The following is a 14,550-nucleotide window of genomic DNA, read 5'->3' on the forward strand; positions in this document are numbered from 1 at the left end:
ACAGTCAGCAGGGTTAGGTGGGGTGGTAAGAGTTTCACATCTACAACTGCTAGCCTATGGAACTCTCTGCCCACCACGCTACAAAAAGAGCCCAGCCTCCCAAAATTTAGAAAGGGCCTTAAAACTTGATTGTTTACAGCATCATTTTTACTCCTCTGTCCATTCTGATTGGTATATATTAAAGGCAGCGTCAGACACCCCAGGGTATTTGTTGCGCTCTATAAATCCTTCAGCATCATCATCATCATCATGTCTGCAAACCACTGCCTATGGTATAGGTGAGACACCCCTCTAGCTTGGTGCACTATACCACTGGTGAGGGTACAGTTGCCTGAGCACTGCACTCCTACAGTGTCTAAGTCCATTCTCAGCCATGGTAAGTGCAGTAAAGCCGTAAAGAGTATATTGTCTGGGAGTTTGTTATTACGAACTCCACAGCACCATAATGGCTTTACTGAATTCTGCGAAGTATGGTAGCAAATATCTCAGCATAATAAACCCACACTGATGCCAGTGGGCATTTATTATACCATGCACTCAGAGGGCATCTTAGAGATGGCCTCTGAAAATCGACCAGCCTCTGGTGGGTACTCTGACTGGTAAACACAGCACAAGACATGTTTCTGGACCCCTGGGGTTGGAGCCTTTGCTCCCTGGGCCCAGAAACAAAGCCCTTCCTGGGCGGAGGTGGTCACACCTTCCCCAGGTCAGGAAGAGCCATCTGTGGCAGGGGAGCTTCGAAGGCCAGGCTGCCTTTGTAATGCGACCCCCAGCCTCTGCTGCTTTAGGAGCAGGCCCCCTTCCTGTCTCAACCTGTTTTGGAGGGAGTACAGGCAGGAAAAATTAGAACAGCCCAGAAGGTGTGCTCACCGCTGCCAACCCCACCCGTCAGGTGGGGAGGCGAAGTGAAGCACACTCTTCAGTCCCCGCCATCTTGAACATGGCAGCCACTCTCCAATCAGGGTTAGGGATTGCACCCACTGCCCCACATGAGGGGAGCGCATCCAGGATGTAGTCACACTAAGATCAGTATCCCATTTGCTTCTGACCTCGAGACCTCTAAAACACCCCCTAAATACAGTATTTAGGGGACATCCCTGAACCAGGAAGGCAGATTCCCTCAACCTCTAAAGAAGAAGGACAAAAGACCATGACCTCCAGAGGAGACTGCAGAGAAGAACTGACTTGGCCCCAGCACTACGGGCTTGACTGCATTTTCCAAAGATCCTGCACCAAAAATTGCCTTCTCCTGCAGACAGTGACCTCCAGAATACCACAGGATCTCCTGTGAAAAGCTGCTCTGTTCAACAGAATCACCAAAGAAAGACTCTGAGCCTACTGAGGGCAAAGAAACCCGACACCTGGAACCACCACTGCACCCGTCGCAAATGTCTCAAGTCTGAGTGGCCCGCTGGTCCCAGCGGGGTCCCCCTGTGCTCCAGAGTCCGAGTCCACCATGTGTTGACCCTGCTAGGACTACGTCGCCTGCAGCCTCTACACAAAGCTCCCCCAACCGCAAGTGACCCGTAAGGTGAAACTTAACCTCAAAAGACACCCCTGCATCCAGCCGCCCTGCACCCTTGAGAAGAGCACCTGAGGTGCACCTTCGTCCCCAAGCCCTCAAATTACCTGGCCACCTGTTGGTTCCTCTCATAAGACTTTCTGGACCTAGCCTGCAGTCAAAATCCAAAACCAGCAGCTCCTTTTGAAAATAAAAGGGCACCTGACGCCAAATCATCACTCTGCACCCTGCAACCAATGTGCCGCTGTAGGTGCACTTTGTGTGCTAACTTGAACCCTTTTGAGCCCTGAATTTAAGCCCAGGAGCTTTGCTCCATCAACCTTGTGGCCCGCTCATGAGCAGCCACCGACCGGTGGCCCCCTATCTCCCTTTGGATAGCAGTGGGCCTCAGCACTCTGCACCTGGCCATCCTAGTGCCACTAAGGGTGCTCGTGGAGTGCATCCTTGACCCTGGGGGAAATCTTGCTTTAAACCCATAAACTCAACTCCCAAAACCAAGTACTTACCTGTAAACAGATAACTTAATTCCCTCCTATAGGGTTACATTGACTGCTTTTCTGTGAAAAATGTTCTAAATGTGGAGTTGGAAAATTGTATGAAAACTTAAGAAACTGTGGGGCAGATTTACAAGCCCCTTGCGACATCTTTACAACATCATTGCATCACTTCTGTGACGCAGCTTCTTCGTAAACAATGCAACACTATGTGGCTCTGTCACTTTTACGACGCCACTGCGTCAAAACCTTGCGCCTGCACAAGGAGTGATGCAGCATTTTAGGAATAGGCATTCCTAACCATTGCTGGAGTTCTCCAGCAATGCCCAGCCTTTATGCCAACAAGATGCGTCACACATCTGTCTATCCTTGCACCACGGTGCTTTGCATTGTAAATGCGGCGCATCCATTGTGGCGAAGGTTTTTTTTCTGTGTCTCAATTTAATATGCAGGGATGTGCCAGTTCTTGTAATTCTGCCCCTGTATATTTACAAAAACAGATTGGCGCACCTTTTATTTAGGAAATTTCGCACTGTGATATCTAGGCATATGACACTGAGTAGAAAAAGTAATTTGAAAAGTGATTTAAAAAGTAATCATACAGTAATTGGAAAGTAACCGAAAAGTATTTTCAACTGTTTCTAAATAATTGACCTACCTGTATCCAAACCAATTCCTTACAACTGCATTCAACTCTATTATTCCTGCAAAGTATTATTTCACTTACCTGTACCAGGCGTGTTTGATTCTAGAAATAAAATACAACTAAATAATATTTTTATACAAACAAATTAGTCTGAGTTCAGTCTCTGAGTGTTTGACATCATTTCTTGCCTGAGTGTGTACAAGAAATGCTTAACACTATCTTCTGATAAAGCCTTACTGTTCACCCACATTATCACAAATAGAGAGTATGGTATTATTTACTATTAACTCTGCCTACCTTTGGGGATCCACTGAACTCTGTGCACCCTCTACCTTTCTTTGGTTCTGTATATACAGAGCCAGCTTCCTACTGATGGTATTTGGTCTCTGTTTTACGGAGTTGCACCAGCACCTAGTTAACAGTAACCTGACTGACCACAGAAGGGTTGCTGAGGAGGCATACTTCCTTGCTATCACCAGAGTGTCCAAAAGATATCTGGGGGTGAAGGTTGTGGGGTAATCCCACAGTGGTGGATAGGGTTTCCAACAGAAGAAAGAGGGATAAGAAAAACTTAAAAAATAAGACACTCTCAAAAGACCACCAATATAATTCTCAAGGGAGTATTAGTAACCAGTCCCAATGTGATCATAGGCAGCAGGAAATCCTTAAATTAACCTGTGCTCACCCTCTGGTAGTTTAGCACAGAGCAGTGAGGCTTAACTTAGAGGTAATGTGTAAAATATTTGAGCAACACCTTAAACAGTAAAACAGAGGAAACTCCTCACATAAAAGATTCTACACCTGGTTAGAAACATAGAACATAATTTAATAAATACAACAAGACCAAAATGACAAAAATCCAATAAGTAGAACTTGCGATATGGTTTTTTAAGGGAATTAACTGTGAAAAATAACTTAGAAGCAATAAGCGCTTGCTTGGGATAACTGGTCGCACTCAACCGGGACAAAGTCAAAAGTTCAAGCTGACTGCGATGGAGTGTGGGCTGGATACAGGGATGCAGTGTTGCCTGCTGAACAAAAGTGCCTTGATCCTGGCTGTGTCGACATCGAAGATGCAGGCTGCAGCTGAAGCGATGCAATGCAATGCGTCGGTGGCCATCCACGCATTGAGGGCGATGCACGGGTCCTGATCTCCGTTGCAGCAGTGATGCGTCTGCTCTGATGAGCTGCGATGAGGACATTTTTTGTTGAGGATGTCATTGATGGAGATGCACTAACCTTTTGCAGTGGTGGTTCCAAAGGTGATGCGTCGGGCTAAAACGCGCAGCGAGGGTGATGCGCTGGTTCTGGACACCCAAGAGGAGCAATGCGCTGATTGCGAACCACACAACTGGAGTGATGCCCCAGTTCTCATACATACAACTGTGCTGGTTCAATAGAGGATGCATGGGGTTTACTGAATCAAGCACCTTAGGACTGACTTCCAACGGTTCCGGACTAGGGTGACACCACTTAGCAGGAAAGACTCACAGATAGCAAAGTCCAAGTGCAGAAGCAGGTAAGTCTTTTATATTCCTGATACTTCAGATGAGGTCAGCCAGCTAGCCCATGGAGCCACTCTGGGTTCAATTGATGTTTGTCCACTCCTTCTCAAGCTGGATAAGAATTACAGGCAGCAGAGCAGCACAGCAAGGTGAAAGTCCTGCAAAGCATCAGTCCAGCAGAGTGGCAGTCCTTCAGCGGCACAGCAGTCCTTTTTCCTGGCAGAGTCTTAACAGGTCTAGAAGTATACTGAAGTGATAGTGTCTGAGGTCTAATACTTATACCTATTTGTGACTTTGAAGTGGGGGGAGACCTCAAAGACAGGTCTTTCAACTGAACAAAAGTCCTCCCTTGCTGCCCTTGGTCCAGACTCACTACAAGGGGGTATGCTGCCTTTTGTGCGGGAACAGGACACAGCCTATTCAGGGTTAAGTGAGGCTGGGTCCAGCTCTTCCCTCCCATCCTGCCAGGATGGTCCATCAAGTCAAACCTATGCTCCCATTGTGTGTGGCTGTCTAGGAGGAATACACAAAGCCCAGCTGTCATCTTTGCCAGATATGTATCAGAGGAAGGCAGCAGGCACCAAATGATAAAAGTAAGAAAATGACAACTTACGTAAAGTGGCATTTTCAGAACAGCAATTTAAAGTCCGACTTCACTTTAAGTTGTGTTTTAAATTGTGATTCCAGACACACCAAATTTGGAATGTCTATCTCTTCACAATTGGGGATTACACTTAAAACATGTAATAAGGTAGTCCCAATTCTAACCTAGGGTAGAGATAGGCCTTGAAGTAGTGAAAAACGATTTAGAGAGTGTTCCTACCTGGACATGTAAAATGTAAAAGTACCTGTCCTGCCTTTTTAAATATATTTCACCCTACACTCTGGTTTATGATGGATGGCAGGGTATACAGTGCCGCACTAATACCTGTGTACTATACAATGTAATGGAAACTCGGTTGACGTTTCCTAACCGGTCTCATAAGACTTGCCCACCCCTCAAGACCAGCCACCATTGGTGGTCCTTAATACAACAAAAGCACACACAGTAAGAGAGGCACAGAATATAGAGACATCTAGACAAGATTTTGGTTAGTCCATAGGCCAGAGCAAGGTCACGATGTCAGAGGCAAATCATTCTCAAAGTAGTCATAAATCCTTTTATTCGTCTTTTTTTTGGGTTAGCAGATTGAACACAGCCAACGCGTTTTGCCTATGCAGGCTTCTTCAAGGCAAAAATGTGGTCCAAGATGGTCCAAGATAATCAAATTTTTGCCCTGAAGAAGCCCGCATGGGTGAAATGCTTTGGCTGTGTAGCACAATCTGCTAACCCAAAAAAAGACAAATATAAATATTTATGACTACTTTGAGAATGATTTGCCTCTGAAATCGTGACCTTGCTCTGGCTTATGGACTAACCAAAATACTTTGTCTAGACGTCTCTGTATTCTGGCCTCTCTTACTGTACATTTCACCCTACCCTGTGGGCTGTCCAGGGTCTACTTTAGAGGAGACTTATATGTACAAAAAGGGAAGATTTGGGCTTGGCACGAGGTTGATCTTGCCAGTGTAAACTGCACACTCAGACTCTGCAATGGCCGGCTTGAGCGATGGTTAGAGGGCATTTTAAGTGGGTGGCACAATACGTACTGCCGGTCCACTAGTAGCATTTAATTGACAGGCCATGGGCACATATAGTGCACTTTACTAGGGACTTACAAGTACATTAAATATGCCAATTGGGGATGAGGCAATATTACAATGTTTAAGGTGGAGAGTGCATGAACCTTAGTACTGATTAACAGTGGTAAAGACCAGAGAGTCCCAAAGCCTGCAAAAAAGAGGTCAGAAAAGTGGACCAATAGTTAGGGAGAAGACCATTCTAAGGCCATCAGGTCTTACAGTTATTTATACAAATATACGGAAAGTTTAAAAGATTGTACATTTCATATTTTAATAAAATAGAAGTTCACAAACTGAGTAGATCTTTATATTGATGAAGGACACTGTCAAGGTGTTTTAGTTATATGTCGAAGGAAAGAATCATTAGTAATGTACATTGTAAAGAAATGTGTTGTTGCGTCTTTGTCTATATGGCTCAATCAGAGTGGGATTCTTTTCTGCTATGTTGATAAAACTAAATTATCGCTATGTTTCATGGTAAGAGTACAAACGATTACAGCATTACATTTAATACAAATATTTCTTTGACTTAGATTGTAAGTCTTGCTAAAAATGATGTTCGAGAGATGCAAAAAAATACACTTAAATGGAAACTGATGAGGCATGATAGCTCTTGCGAGATGAAAGATGGCTGTACATGAACTCTTTAAGCCTTGTCTTCATTTAGTCACATCTTTGTAATTAAAGCAAATCAATATTCTTGTTAATTTTTCAAGATAAGTCCTTGAGGGAAAGGCTTGCACTGGTATTTGATTTATTTCCTAGTTCAAGAAAAATTATGCTAAATCTCAAAGGATAATACTATGTATATTGCAGAAGGAAAAAGCCCCAAAGCCAATCTCTGGGGCTATTCATAGGTGTAATTTGAGTCCCCTTGAAACCATTACAGCTTTAAACTTAATAAAAATATTTCTTTGACTTAGAATGTAAGTCTAGCTAAAAATGGTGTTTGGGAGATGCAATCAAATATACTTAAATGGAAGCTGATGAGGCATGATAGCTCTTGTGAGAGGAAAGATGGCTGTACATCAACTCTTTAAGCCTTGTCTTTATTTAGTCACATCTTTGTCATTAGAGCAAATCAATATTCTTGTGTATTTTTCAAGATAATTCCTTGATGAAAAGGCTTGCACTGGTATTTGATTTATTTCCTAGTTCAGGAAAAGTTATGCTAAATCTCAAAGGACAATACTATGTATACTGCAGAAGGAAAAAGCCCCAAAGTCAATTTCTTGGGATATTCATAGGTGTAATTTCAGTCCCCCTGAAACTCAGAATTTGCATGTGTTGCTAAGTATCATAAAATGCCTTTTTCCTATTTTCTATCATTCTCATTGAATCACTTCTTACACAACATTTAATTTTTTTAAGTTTCTAAATTAACTACTTTATAATTTTTTGCCTTAAATTCAAATACTATAGAAATAAAAGAAACTCATAATTTATAGTTTGCATGCTACATTGCAGTTCCATATTTGTAGTCCTTACAGTTTAAAATGTGCATCTAAATTGATGGATTCTGATATCCTCTGCTTGCCCAAAATCGAGGAAAACGTGTTTGTTTAATGTACTCTCTCTAACATCAAATATATTTTTGCACAGGAAAGAAACTTGGATATACTTTTGACAACATGAATCTCCACAATGTATCCCTTGGACAAGGTCAAGAAATTGTAGCTGAGCAAGCCTTGGATTTGGCTGCCAAGGAGGGGCACTGGGTCATCTTGCAGGTCAGAATATCCTCTTGACTCACAATGCATAGTAAAGCAGCTGAAGGGCAAGGTTCTATTTAATATCTAGAAGATTATTTGCACCTAAAATAATATTTTTACTCATATTGCATATTAATCCTGAACTTGTTTTTGTTGAATCGCTTGATTGCTTCAAATAACAATGTTTATAGAGGAAAGCATATATTAACTGACCTAGCAGGCCCTCGTATGAGTAATGATTATTAATTATATGAGACAGCCAGCTGCAGGCAGTTGAAAATGGTACTTATACCTTAAATTATTTTAACTTTATTTGCCCTACATGCATAGGTTTTTAAGGGCTAGGAGAATATGATACAGTTTGATTTAAAAGCTGTGTCACATACTTATGCTCTGAATGACACATCAAATTGTCCAAAATGAGGACAATGAACTGTTCAGCAATAGTCCAGTTGGTACAGCTGGCCACCTGACCTTCACTTACCACTCACTGCACTTACCATTTACTTCACTTTGCATACTATTTAAGGATAAGAACTATTTAAGGATAAGAGATCTTTCAAAAGCCAAAATTCTTTATTTTCTCCTATCTTCTCAGGCTACTCTCTTTATCACAACATTCAACACTCCTGAGGCACCGAGAATCATATATTTCTACAAGAAAGGGTTTAGGTCCTTGTCGTCATATGGCTATATTTTCTTTAGGGATTCTGAAACTATATGCCTGCTGGAGTGTGTTTGTGGGAAAGAAAGTTGTGAGAAAGTTTGAAGCTGAAAGCATACAAAAAGACTATGATTGGTTCACAGAACTGTCTTTTTCAAACATTAACTTCTGTGTCTTAGTCAGATACTGAACTCTTAGCCTGCTCATAATATGAATCATTAGCAGTAGGGTTGTGTTGCCTTTGTTCTCTCAGCCTCTAAAAAGAAATGGGCATAGCATTTTGCAAATATTGGGAGTAGGTGAGTGTTTTAGTTGGCACCTAAAATTCCAAGGGCTTTTGCTGTAAAGTTTGGGGGCACCGGTTGTAAAGGAACTGAGGGAGAATTTTGAGATTTTTGGAACACATAGTGGTAATTGTGTTTATATTTTGTTCAATAATTAATTGTTAGTTAAGGTATAACCTCTGCTGCACCACACTCTTCTAAGTTGATTCTCCATTTCACTTAAAAAATGTAAAATATGTTGGAACTTGTGGCAATCCGCAACTACAGGTTCAGTAAATGTTGTTCACTTGCATTAAAAATAAATAGTATGTGGGATAGATTACTGTCTAACAATGGAAGCATGGTGCCTGTTTATTGTCTTGTAGTCTTAAACATTAACATCTTGACTGTTAGCGGATGGTTGAGTTAGAAGAGCCTTATAATACTCCACCATTGCATTTAGATCTACTTCTCAAAACCTATCTATCATCCTTTGTGAAAGTCATTAACAAACAGAAAACGTTATAACTGGTGCATTTTTACCCACACATTGGTCACGATCCAATAAGCTAGGTCTTAAAACCTGTAAGTTTAGTTCTGCCCTAATACTTCCTCTTTTTGGTGAACATTTTTGACTTCCAAATGATTCACATAAAAGTCCAACCATAGCTCAAAGAAATCCATAATGATAAAGTTACATTTCTTATACAATAAAATATTTTAAATATATTCAGGCAATGTTTCCACTAGTTAAACACATCTGCCTGCATAGATCTTCCCTAAATATGCATCACTCTTTCAACCTTTTGTTCCTCTACGGGGACATATGTTCCCTATGGAGGAATACCTGCCCCACACCGATATTAAGTAACCCGTGGTGAATGACATAAGGTGAGCATTGTAAGTGCTAATTTATGAATGATACAGGCCATGGTTTAGGGTATTTAATGTATTCAGTAGCAAAAAAGCTGAAGCAGTGTTATGTTATCACATTTGACACTGATGAATGATTGCTTTGAACTTTACTGGAATGTGCAGTTTTTATGTGGAATCCTACCAGCTTTGTAAAAGTATGCAAAGAAGCTGCAGAACTTAACAGGACGCAATACCTAAACTGAATAAAACAACAAGACAACAAAACATGCCAAGACTTAACACGATACAAAAACAAAACAATAGTGAACATTGCTATTTCAAAACAATAACAATATAACCTCACTACAACACACAAACAGATTGAATTGCCATAAGACAGCACAGTAATCCAACACAAAAACAACACATCACTATATGCACAGCCTCTATACATCACAAATATAATGAAATGCAAATCAATAACAACACAACATAAAACAAGATCAAAGTACACCAATACAAAGATACATCACATGTGCAGCACATTAAAGACACCACAAAACACACAACACACAAAAACAACACATCAACTCAGCACACCAACACAACACAACCTAATACAACCCACAAAACGCAATTTACTTGTATTGTGTTATGTTGTAATGTTTTCTGATTTGCTGTATCATGGAGATTTGTAATGGCATAATAATTTGTTGTTTTGTATGTTTTATTTTCATAATTTGTGTGCTGGTATGTTTTTAGGGTGTTTGTTGTTTTGTTTGGATATTGTGTTGGTGTGTTAATGTTTTGTGCTTGTGGTCTTGCATTGCCATTGTATTGTGTTGGTGAGTTTTTGCATTGTGTTTCTGGAGTTATCATGTTATATTGTGCTTTTGCTGTGTGTTTTGTTGTGTTGCATTGCTTTGTTGTAGTCTGGATTTGTGTGAATGAAATACTATGCACTGTTTTTGTGCTGTTGTATCATAATATCTCTGTTGAGTTTGTTCTGATTCAACAGCCAGCCACATTCTTGTTACATATTACCACTGTAACAAATCTGCTTTTATTACACAGTGGTAAAAGGTGATGGCACCAAGCATTGTGCTATTTCACACCAACCAATATGTCTTATGATATGCCCGGATGTGTCACATGCATACTTTAGCCTGGAAATGCTCTTAATTCTGACTTTTGCATAGGTAAATTTGAATGGAATTCTTGTGTGGAAAAATATTTGCAAGAATTATGTGAATTCCGACAAAGTTACATGCGAGTGTGGATGTTAACCTGGTAGGCACACAGAGAAAGATTCACATATCCACCCCTAACATCAGTTTTGCAAATAAGATCATTAGCATTCACAAACTGGCTGTTTTGGTCACCTAAGTTGAATTTACGAGTGAAAGTTACATTTTAGGATTCAAACCCTGTTTAATTAATATATTTACTCTGCTCAGGTAAAATGGAATGAGTTGACTATAATATTTAGACAATATTATCTAAGGGGGGGGATTGCATCTTGACTTGAGTGAAGCTTTCAAAGCAAAGCTAAGGTTCCTATATCACCCCACAGTAAACTAATTTGGGAGTGCCATCTATGTTGCTACAATCTAGATTGTCTGTGTAACTCAGAATATTATGTTTTAGATCTTTAGTTTTCATATGGTATTACAGTAGAAGGTTGCTTAAATGACGATGTAGATTTACCAGAGCCTGGTGGGTAGTAGTAGTAGTAGTATGAGCTTTATTCAATGAAAAAATATCATAAAAGCATGTACATTAAACATTCAGATACTAAAAAACATGTGACATGGTAAAAGTGCATCATACTATCGATTACAATATGAATTGCATATAAAAATCCATACATTTAAAAGAAGACAAGAGGTAAAAGAGGGCAATCCATTTCACAAGCTAAAAATATTGGATCAGAACCATAAAGGCTATTGCACTAGATGTTATTCACTCAGAGCCTTGATCTTATTTTATCTATCAGCCATGCGCATCAAGGCTATTGGGACATGTCACATTTTTTGCATTTATCTTTTTTCTTATCAACCATGCGCATCCCAAAAACTTAGCTACTCCACAAATCAATGCTAGTGAAGAAGTGTCAGTTCTTAAGATGCGAAGTGCGGCACGGTGATCCATTAGGCCTACCATTTTACAAACTGGTTTGAGCAATTTGGCTCTAGCCGTTCTGTAGGCCGGGCAAGCAAAGAGAAAATGGGCAATAGACTCATTGTGATAGGCACAGCCTGGGCAGGGCAATAATGTTGGATTAGGCCCTTTCCAAGATGCTATCACACTATTGAGGGGGAGGGTCCCTAATCTCAACCTAATATATAGGACCCTGTCCCTAGGGACCTGTATAAAGTCTAGGCAGATGGATTTGTGTTCGAAGAACCCCTCAGTGAGTTTCCCTATTTTGGGGTTAAATAGCTCTTGTGTCTGCACCCAATCCCAATAGACACGCTTCAGTTCCTGCTTTGAGGGTGGGATCTGGCTACCCAAGCCTCTTTAAGTCCAATGTCTATTAGAAGCTGTCTAAGGTTGGCTATCCATTTAATACTGCTGCCTGTATCAGCTGATACCAATTCATAGAGGGCAGCTGCATATTTGGACAACTCTGCAGTCCTTCTTATGCGCGCCCAAAAGAGCAGGGGACCAAGGCGTGCAATATTCTGGATGGAACACCTTCCCATATCGTAAAATAAGGGCTTCAACTGGGTGGAAATAGAAAGGGAAATAAGGTCTCTTAGAAACGTATTTTCCGATTTGGCAAGCTCGCTGACATTCTCGAAGTCCCATAATTCAGCCATGTGTAGGGCCTAAGGTAGTGCTTTACCGTCATAGACCGCAAACGCCGGGGCAACTGGCCTACTCTCAGATTGGTTTTGTTCTCTGACGATAGCCCCGGACACCTGCTTATGGCTTAGGAGCATTTTGGCAAGATGGGGACACCATCTCATGTTCTTAGAGACACAAATTCCCAAATAGTCAAAAGACTCGACTGTGTCTAAAGGGGTATCGTTCAGAGTAATGTCATTTCTAAAACGTTTTGACAGGTTGATGGTCATTAATTTGGTTTTGTTTGTGTTGATTATCAACCCACGGGAATTGCAAAAGAGGCTAAACCTATTTAAAAGTTTCTGGAGGCCTCCCGGTGACTTAGAGATTAGGAGGGTATCGTTGGCGAACAGGAGGGTTGGTGTCTTCTCTCCTGCCAGAGTGGGAGCATCAGCTGGTTCCTCTTTGAGATGGTCTACCACCCCGTTGATGAATAATGAAAACAGGGTGGGGGCCAGCATGCATCCCAGGCGAACCCCCCTGTTCACCACAATCCTCTCTGTCAGTTGCTCCAGTGATCCCCACCTAATTTTGGCATAGTTGTCATTATGCAGGCGTATTATGATGTCAAGGATCTGAGGGGAAATGCCCAATTTTTGAAGGACCTGCCAGAGTTTATCCCGAGGCACCAGGTCAAAAGCGGTGTTCAGATCTATGAAGGCCAGGTACAAGCTGCCTTTCCCTAAAAGCACTATTTTCCAATAGATCATGAAGAATCTAAACACCTGTTCCATTGTTCCCACCTTTTGCCTAAACCCCGCTTGATAATGGTACAGGATGTTTCCATCCTCCATCCATGTTCTAATCCTCATGAGGAGGACCCTGCCAACCACCTTTTAAATCACATTGATTAAAATAATCAGTCGGTAGTTGGCAGGGTCCTCCCTATTCCCCTTCTTAAAAATTGGAACGACCTCCACTCCTTTCCAAGAATCTTGGACGGGGGATCCCCTCGCTATTAGATTCATTATCACTAAGATAAAAAGAGCCCAAGGCTTAGAATCGTACAAAAGCAAGTCCCCGGGGAGACCATCAGGTCCCGCAGCTTTTCCGGGAACAATGCTATTTATTGCTAGCTCCACCTCTTGGAGCTTAAAACAATCCAATGTCGAATGGGCACCAGTGGGCACCAGTGGAAGTTGGGGAGGGCTCAAAAACTGGGGGTGGAAGGCATTCATCTCCCGAGTACAGATTGGAGAAGTGCTCGTGCCATTGCTGGCCTGTAATATGGTTAGGGATTGGGTCAGATCCTTTTCTGTTCCCTCTATTAATTAAATCCCAAAATAGTTTTGTGTCCCTCTACTTGGAGGCATGTTTTAATTCCTGCCAATGAGCCTCAACCCAATTGTGTTTAGCTTCCACCTGTGCCTTGGAATACTCTTTTCTTGCTATTTTAATTCTTGGTAGGTCTTTTTTCCTGACCGCAAGAGATAAGGCCACACTCTTTTCCCTACAGCCCGAGGAGTACCATAAATTGATAGGCCTTGCTTGGTCTCGCCTTGGGGCTAATTTCCCTTCAACAATAAAAAATGAACGCAATTTATCAATTGATTCCTGATAAAACTGGTGTAAATTAGGTTGCTTCCCCATTTCGCTACAAAGCACCACAAGTTCCTTGTTCTTAGACTCAAGGACTTCCCTGATGCTTTGCAGTTTATATTCCTGTTGGGAGACTTTAAGCCATTTAAGGCGCCTATTACAATTAGAGGGAATTACCTCTCTAGTTGACGTTAAAGGAGGACTATATGCCTCTATACCAAGGGATCGCCAAACATTTTTAATTTGTAGAAAGTGAGGGTTATGGTCGCTGTCTATAGAGGGTTTAACTGCCATATCCTGGAGGTCTCCCCATATTCGGACATCAATAAGAATATAATCTATTCTGGACGGGAAGCATATCCTATTAAAAGTGTTTGCTCCACTTAGATCAGACCATGTCCTCCCAGTTACAGCTCTTAAATTAAATTCCAGGGTGAGGGCATTGATTTGAATAGCCGTCTGGGACTACTTCTTAATGGGGTCTAGACTAAGGGGTGGGATAGCCCATTTTGCATCCTCTTCGGCAACAAAATCCTCATCACTCAGCTGTTCGAAAGTACAATTAAAGTCCCCTGCTACTATAATATTGGAATGTGTCGGGATGAAGGATAACATACTTTCCAGGGCTGTTATAGTGGCGGATGACTGGGCGCCTGCAGAGACTCTTGCATAGATGTTGAATAGTTTTAATGCTATGCCGTTGGATGCTCCCTGACAGTTAAGTGCAAAATGTCCTGTGACAGACAGGTGTGTGTGACAATCGTTCAATTCAGGGAAAAACTAATATAGATTTGTAAACCCCCAGAAGGACGACCCT

General features: G+C 41.5%; 1 protein-coding gene across 1 annotated transcript in view; it reads left to right on the forward strand.

The window, feature by feature from the left end:
• DNAH9 (dynein axonemal heavy chain 9) overlaps positions 1–14,550 on the forward strand; it is a 1,435,662-nt gene that overhangs the window by 1,119,625 nt on the left and 301,487 nt on the right. The window contains exon 62 of the mRNA XM_086930591.1: positions 7,453–7,580. Coding sequence (XP_086786717.1) covers positions 7,453–7,580 — 128 coding nt within the window. The remainder of the gene's footprint in view (positions 1–7,452; positions 7,581–14,550) is intronic.

Source organism: Lissotriton vulgaris, chromosome 7 (assembly GCF_964263255.1).
Source record: "Lissotriton vulgaris chromosome 7, aLisVul1.2, whole genome shotgun sequence".
Taxonomy (NCBI): Eukaryota; Metazoa; Chordata; class Amphibia; order Caudata; family Salamandridae; genus Lissotriton; species Lissotriton vulgaris.